Below are 8,276 nucleotides of genomic sequence, written 5' to 3'. Positions count from 1 at the left end.
GAATCAAAATTGAGTCATAATGAAAAGAACTCGAAATTTTATTCATAAGCCAACGGAGTACATCATTGTCTCTTAACCATTAGGAGAATCTAATCCAAATGCTAGCTAATGCAAAACAAAGGTAGTTGTTTGACTTCTTTCGGTAACTCCAAAATAAATATGACCAGGTGAGTAGAGAGATGTCGGTGGAGCAAAGCTCGCTTAAGTACCACTTATCTCAAAACCTTCCTAGACATCACACTCATTTTGGATGAGCCTATGTGAAGAAAAACTAAACCAATGACATTTACTACAAAGTATATGGCAATTGCCTATTACATCTCTTGGAAAAATAAAGACTGAAACAGAATTGGCGATCTATCGATCCCAGCCAGATTTGTAGTCTTCAACCCTTCATTCTAGATCATCTTCTTGATCTTCTTGTTCCACATAGTGAGCTTCACTTGCTTCACAATATGCTTTGTAGGCGGTGACAATTTCTTCACGAGCTCTACAAATGTGTGCCCAATGATCAGACACTCCACATTGAGAACATACATCTCTTTGCTCAAACTCCATTGATTGAGGCGCTTTGAAAGCGTCATTTAGATGGCTCTTAGTGTTGGTGGCGCCACCAACATGGCCAGAGGCGTTGCCTCCCTCTCTCTTTCCACGTTGACCTCTTCGGTTCCGTGTTCGCCTATATTGGCGGTTACCTTCCCAAGTAGAGCGATTATATGGACCAGAACGTCTAGAAGTATCCCTAAGGTTAGGGTTTCGCTCTTGGCTCCTTCTCTTAAGGGCGCGACTATAATTAGATTCCGGAATATGCTCTATTTCCACGAATCTCGAATTATAGTTCTTCACAAGGATGTTGTAATGCTTTTCAGCGACATTCATAGCTCCAATGAGCTCATGAAACCTTGTGATCCGTCCTGCAGCAACATCGATTCGATAGTTCTTAGCAACCATCAATGCAGAGACGGGGAAGGTAGAGAGAGTCTTCTCAATTAACATCGCATCTGTGATCTCTTTACCACAGAATTCCATTAAGGATTTAATGCGAAGTGCTTCCGAATTGTAGTCAAGAACTGACTTGAAATCACAGAAGCGGAGGCTATGTCATCTCACTTCTAGGTCAGGAAGCAGGGAGTCACGGACGTTGCCAAATCTTTCTTCGAGTGAGACCCACAGCCTTCTGGGGTCTTCTTCATTCATACACTCGTACTAGAGCGAATCATCCATATGACGAGTCATTAGGATGATGGCTTTCGCCTTATTTGCCTCTAAGGCTGCTCTATTTGCTTCCAAAGCTTGAACTTGCTCAACAGTTAGCACGTCCTGGCTAGGCTCGAGAATCGTATTCAAGATTCCATCGGCCTTGAGACGCTGGCGGATATCATGAACCCACCTGTGATATTCAAAGCCAGTTGTTCCCAATGGCGCAAAGTCCAATTTGTTCAGGTTACTCATCCTGAAAGAGAACAAGAAAAATGTTAGTTTCGGAGCGGAAAAAGCTACCACGAAAACATATAAAATTTCTGAGCGTAGTCGCTTCCAAGAAATTAGGAATTTCCGAGCGTAGTCGCTTCCATGAAATTCGATTCCAAGAGGGATTGGATTTGATCAAAACAATGATGCAAGTGGTCGATCATAAATTCTCTACAAACTCTAAGTTTGGAGATCTCAACAAGCTCTAAGCTTGGAGTGAGCATGGACCCCCACAGTTCGGCTTAATTAGGTCTCCCCTATGAAGAAGAAAGGGGGGTAGAAGAAGGGAGGTTGCAAGTCCCCGAAAGAAAAGAAGAAAAGAATGAAAAACTTCAAAAACGGGAACTTTTAGTAAAGTTTACCTTGAAAAATAGCCGGAAATCTTGACCGGAAAAGTTGTTTAAGATGGCCGGAAAAAGGTCGCCGGAGGTCACCGGAAAAGTGGCCGGAAACTGGTGGCTGGAGCTAGGCAGGGCGGTGCATGGCAGTTGCGTTGGCTTGCGGGGGCTGCTGCAGGGGTTGTGCAGGGCTGCTGCAGGGGCTCTCGACAGGGGTTCGGCAGCTGCTCGGCAGGTGTGCGGAAGGCTGTCGGCAGGTGCGCAGGGCTCTCAGCAGGTGTGCGCAGGGCTCTCGGCAGGTCTTGCAGATGCTCAGCAGCTGCTCGGCAGATCTCGGCAGGGGCTCGGCAGATCTGCGGAGGGCAGGCATAAGGCAGGCAAATGTGCTTCCGGTAGCGAGGCTAACCCGAGCGGTTCAGCCTATTCCGGCCGCCGGTTCAGGCGGTTTTCGGCCGGTTTCGGTGGTTCTGCCATCGGTTCTGGGTTCCTTGAGGCTAGGGCTTCAATATGTGGGGCGGTGGATGTTGGAATTTGAGGGCTACGAAATTAGGGTTTCAGGGTTAGTGCTTCGTGCTGATAACGTGTTTTAGGGAATCAGAAACTGAGAGAAATTCGCTGTGTGTATTCTCACTGATAATAGGGGTCTCTTTATATAGAGGATTACAATGTATAGAATCTCAATCATACAAGGAAAGTAATCGTACATTGAATAGGAATCTAGATCCTTCTAATTTAACTCTATTACCACTAGGTCAAGTAACCTAGAGTTTGGGCCAAACACAAATAGAGATATCCTTAAACATTCTCTAAATTAATAGTTTTTCGTAATCTCAACAATATTAATTTATAAATTTTTTACTGTAAATTAGCAAGAAATTATATTCCAAAGTTAACAGGCAGTGGGTCAGGGTGATAGGAAACTCTATAAAAGAGCGCTTTTACGATCCCAAAGAGGCAAAAACCCTAAACCTAGCTATTATTATATTATCGATCGATATGAAGAGGAATATTGAGATTGCAGCCGCAGAGAGGCATGAAATAATTAGCTTAGATGATAAATCCCTTTACATCATCTTGGCTTATTCAAGCTGTCAATTTGAGCCATCTTCTGTCACCTTTTCCTCCATCCAGCTGTTCTATCAATGGTAATACGTACTAAACTGCTACATGCAGTGAATCGTCTCACCGACCCTGACCTTCCTAATCTACCTAGTTGCGGTGTCTTTGGCTCCAAAATTCTGTTCCTGATTAAGTTTTTTTAATTCCCTCTTATCCAAAACACTCTAAGGAAGTCTTTCCTAATACCCCATTAAGTTTTTTTTTTTGTTTTTTTGTTTTTGTTTTTAGACTATTTTACCCTCACCCCTTTGAGAGAGAGAGAGAGAGAGGAAGAGAGAGAAACCATAGGGACTTCGTTGGAGCCCTGTCACCGGCCGCTGCAATTCGATCACCGGTCGCCACAATCACGCCAACTTTCGCCGAAATCCGGTCACCGGCTGCCGCCCACCGAATTTTTCTGAAAACCTCACCGAAGGTCTCCAAAGAGGTCGTCGAAGATCTCATAGGTCGATGGAAAAGTTTATTGCCCCTAATAGACGTCCATTGCCCCCCCCCAATAGAGGGGTAACAGAGCATTTTTTTAGGTGCCCGGGTCTAGCAGAGTAGCCTCCTCCTCCGCACCGCTCTCTTATGACGACGATTCTGATGCTGCCCAGTCGTGTCTGACCACGAACACCTTCTCCTGGTCGCCGACAATAGCTTGGTAGCCACGGAAGGCAAGTGTATCTCGACGGGTCGGTGTCGTAGAAGCCTCATAGATCCGGTGCGACGGCTCGGTAGCGGAGCGAGGCCATGAGTACCAGATCTCCGGGAAGCGGTGGAGGAATAAGACCGCCGGTGAGAACTTCGTCAACAAAGAGTGGAGCGACAGGGAGAGAAAGAGAAAGAGAGAGGCATGGCGCAGAGAAAGAGAGAGAGAGAGAGGCATGGCAGTGGCTGTAATTTATGTTGTGACCACTTATCCAATTTCAGCTTAAAAATTGTCCACTTACTCCACTAAGAGTTATTTAACCTCATTTACCCAATCTAACATCTATTGACATTTTAGCCCCTATTAATTAAATTAAAACTCATCCCTCTCTTCTCAGTCTCTCTCTCCTTCCCAGACCCTGTCTCTCTCTCTCTCTTCCCGGCTGAGACGACTCAGCGACCACCGTCAGCCTCGAAAATCGGCGTCCTCGAGTCCGGTTCGATTGAAGAACAGAACCCAGCGGCTATGGAGATCAAGCTCCTACGACGGTGGGGGGCCAGGGGCTGGGCAGCGAGGTGGCGGGTGGGCTGATACGTCGTCGCTGATCTAGGTGCTACGACGGTGGGGGGCTGACGAATTCGATCTGGGTGCGGCAAAGGTGCAGAGGAGTCGTCGTTGAGGTCGAGATCGGGTCTCAAGGGCAGCGCGGAGATCAATTGCTCTGGTCCTGCTGTTGGGTGTGGAGATCAATTTCTCTTGGCTGGGTGCGGTGAGGCCGGCGGCCAAAACAAATTTTTTTTTTTTTTTGGATGGCGGCAGAAAAGAAGAAATTTTTTTCCTTCTTAAGGTTTTTTTTTTTTTTTGACAGAAAGAAACTAGTAAACTAGAGTTTTTTTTTTCTTGACTATTGGCTCTGAGCGTGCTGATAACGTATAAAAGTAAGAGTATTGGGAGGCAATAATATGAGTATTGGGGGGCAATAATATGCATATAAATTGATCAATTGTGCCTGTAGTGTATTCATTTTGGTTTTGGGAGTTTATGCAATTCACTGGAGGGCAATAATATGATTATAAATTGATCAATTGTGCCTGTAGTGTATTCATTTTGGTTTTGGGAGTTTATACAATTCACTAGACGACAATAATATGATTATTGGAGGCAATAATATGATTATTGGGAGGCAATAATATGAGTATTGGGGGGCAATAATATGATTACTGGATATTATTGGGGGGTAATAAAATCAGACGCCGGAATCCGGTCACCGGTCCGGTAGTCGGATTCGGGATTCCGGTCACCGGAGTCCGCTGCCGGCCACTAGTCACCGGAGTCCGGCAAGGTCTCCTATCATTTCTCTCTCTAAGAGCAAATGCACCCATGAACCAAGGGCAATTGCTAATTTGCCAACTAAATTGGTACTGCCAATCCACTATTCATCTAAAATCGGCAATTGCCTTTGGTTTGCACAATGCACCAATAGAAGGCAATTTGCCTGCCAATCCAATATTAATTAATCAATCTAATTATTTATGAATGAAATTAAGCTTACAATTTGATTTTATTAGTTATTTTTAAATGATAATAATGGTACACTAATTAATACATCCATTTTATTAGTTATTTTTAAATGATAATAATGGTACACTAATTAATACATCCATTTAAATAATGACAAAATATTTATGATAATTTGAATGGTAACATTTGACAAAATAATTAACAATATTTAATACGAATCAAAAAAGTTGGCCATTTTATTGTTGAAATATTGATCAGATCAAGTGTTTGCCTCAGTGGTTTAAAGGCTTTATTGTCAACTTGTCTAACGGGTACAGTGTTCGACTCTCCTCTCAAGCAACTTTTTTCCAAAATTAAAGCCAATTTCTGGAGAATGGACCCACTATTGCACTGTGGGCCCTACAAATTGCCCGACCTAGAGAGTGACCGAGAATTGGTCACCCAATCGCCTGACTGCGTGGGCCCCATCAATTGGTCGACTAATTTTGGACCGGTGCATCAATCAATCTGAGCTTTGTGAGCAATTGGTCACCCAATTACCCTTCCGGTGCATCTGCTCTAAGTGACAAAGAAGGAGAGGGTAAAAGTGTCCCAAAAATAAATAAAAAGAATAAAAAAAAGAATTAATTGGGTATTAGGGAAATAATCTCTTAGAGTGTTTTGGATAAATGGGGTTAAAGCTAAAATTGGGTAAATGATCATTTCCCCATTTATTAATTAAGCTTAGGGTAAATTTGTCATTTCTTTTTAAATTGGGTTAGTGGGAACAAAAATCTGTTACTGGGGTAAGTGGGATAATTTTTGCTCCTTTTGGTGCTTTGGGTCAAGAACCCTATTAAAAAAAAAATCTAATAAACAAAGGGTATTTGCAGGATTATTAAAAATTTAACTATAAACCTTATTGAAATTAATACTAATAGTTTACGTAGTCGATGGATATTGACTTACTAGGATTACAAACATAATTCAACAAGGAATAGACTAAGTTTTTTTTTTGAAAGGAGGAGTAGACTAAGTTATGTATATCAACTCGGAAAATATATATGGAATTCTTTCTAAATTAAAAAATTATTCTATAAAAACTTTTAATTTTTTTTTTTGAGTAAAAGCAGAAGCTTTCATTGAATTAATGTAGATGGTTACAATCGAATTGTAAAGCGTCCAGAATACATGCTGGAGCTTGGTCAATCCATACCTGATTGGCATTGGATTCATAAGCAAAAGCAGCTAGTCTATGAGCCACCATGTTGGCAGTTCTAGGAGTAAACATAAAAGACAAGTCCTTAACATGTTTACTGCTATTTCGGATATCAGCAAGGATGTTGGCATTTTCACTCAACTCAAAATCATCAGCACCAACCTCCTGAATGGCAACCTGGCAATCACTCTCTATGCAAACCTCCTGTAACCTTAGCTGCCTCAGTAAATCAACACCACTTCTAATGGCAAGTGATTCCACTTGTTTTGGAGACGACACAAACTGAAGGGAGTGAGAGAAACCTGCAACAAAAGCACCATTATCTCTTCTGATAACCCCACCTATACCCCCAATATTCTTTGAGGGCAAAAAAGCTCCATCAACATTGATTTTGAGCTTTTGTGGTTTAGGTGGGATCCAATATCTACTAGACTTTGCTGTCGTGTGTACCACCTGAGACTGCTGCACTTGTAAATATTCCACCAGCGAGGGCAAATGGTCAGCTCTTCCGTCCCCGGACCCAAAGCCTTCATTGTTCCCATATTGTATGTATGTAACTGTAGGCACCAACATCTTTCTCTCTTCGGATCCTCAAGTGCTGTATCGCTTTGATACACTCTAGTGTTGACCCTCTTCTCTCCTCAGGTGGCAGAGCTCTAGTTCTAAATTGTGATGGTGATGATGGTGGTTTCATAATGTTTACTTATAGTTGTTTGAGCCATTGGTATAGCATACACGTCTACCAGATGTCAAAGGAATATGAACATCTGAGGCACATCGAATCTCACCAGATGCCGAATCATGATCAGTTTTCTCCAACACGGAATAGCAGCCATAGCTATAGTTTTGTCCATCTAGGTGGTCGACAAGTCTGCCTTGTTTTGGCCTATAATCGTTGGTACCAGGCAGAATACAGGTTAACTATTGTTGTGGTAATGTTTGAATATGCAATGGCGGACAAGAAGAAGAAGAAGAACAAGAAAAGGGAAGAACCAGAATCCGATTCAATGGGCCAATTCAATTTCCTGGCTACTCGGCTCATTGAATTCGATAACGGGCATGAAGAACCTTATCAAGGCATTCGCGCAGATATGCTTGGTGCCTTTGTGGTACCTCCTCCTGAGCCAGTGCCAGAATTGCTCCCAAAGAAACATAAAGCTGATGGTGTTAGTACGTTATTTGTTACATCACCCACAAAAGCCGCTGCTGCTCCTCACAAGAAATCTCATCTCAATCCAGCAGCAAAATCATTCTCTCCATCTGCTTTCAATAGTAACATTGTCACATACAATCATTACACAACCGGAACAGGAAGGAATGGTTCTCAGTTTTTACAGCTGCCTAGTGTTGGACGCATGGTAGCACCGACGAGTACACTTGGATATGCTCATCAGTATCAGTATCCGTATCCTTTTCAGACCGGAACATATCCAAATTCTCATTCTCAGGCTGTTTTTGGACACATGGGAAGCTGGGAATTACCAACGCTCGGATTTTGAATTCACGGCGGCAACAACGGTTCTCAGTTTTTACAACAACCAACTGTTAGACAAATGGTAGCGCCGACAATGACAGTTCGGTATGTGAATCAGTATCAGTATCCTTCTCAGACCGGACCATATCCAAATTCTCATCCTCAAGCTATTGTTGGACACATGGGAACTTGGGCATCAACACTCGGGTAGTCGGGTATGCTCCTCTTCAGGCCGGACCAGCTTATCCAACTTCTCAAACTGAAGCTCACCTAGGACACTACAGTCACGACTTTTGCTATCCGACCTTTTATCAGAGGTACAGTTAACCGTCGGATCAGCCTCTAGGAAGTGACTATGCCAAGATTTGCTGCCGCTACATTAGTATAGCATCTAACAGCCTGCTGTTAATGTCTATCTTCTGAAGATGAATTCCTTGCTTCTTATGATCTCCGACTTTTACATGTAATAATAATACCTAGTTTTACATTCAATATAGTACAGTTCCTGAAAGCCATTCTTAGCAT

At 42.8% G+C, this 8,276-nt stretch overlaps 1 protein-coding gene across 1 annotated transcript; it reads right to left on the bottom strand.

Moving 5' to 3' along the window:
- Nucleotides 1–4,990: 4,990 nt before the first annotated feature.
- Nucleotides 4,991–6,850, bottom strand: LOC133734664 (uncharacterized). Its single transcript, XM_062162278.1, has 2 exons — nt 6,275–6,850; nt 4,991–5,053 (listed from the first exon to the last, which is right to left on the bottom strand). Exons 1-2 carry the CDS (start codon nt 6,848–6,850, stop codon nt 4,991–4,993), a joined length of 639 nt encoding a protein of 212 aa, XP_062018262.1.
- Nucleotides 6,851–8,276: the final 1,426 nt, after the last annotated feature.

The sequence above is a fragment of the Rosa rugosa genome, chromosome 2 (genome assembly GCF_958449725.1).
Source record: "Rosa rugosa chromosome 2, drRosRugo1.1, whole genome shotgun sequence".
Classification (NCBI taxonomy): domain Eukaryota; kingdom Viridiplantae; phylum Streptophyta; class Magnoliopsida; order Rosales; family Rosaceae; genus Rosa; species Rosa rugosa.
This window is presented reverse-complemented; position numbering and strand designations above follow the sequence as displayed.

Coding starts and splice junctions, on each gene's coding strand:
- LOC133734664 (XM_062162278.1), bottom strand. CDS start 6,850: ATGTTGGTGCCTACAGTTACATACATACAATATGGGAACAATGAAGGC. Junction 5,054..6,274: donor ATGAATCCAATGCCAATCAG/GTATGGATTGAC, acceptor TTGGATTGGCAG/GCAAATTGCCTTCTATTGGT.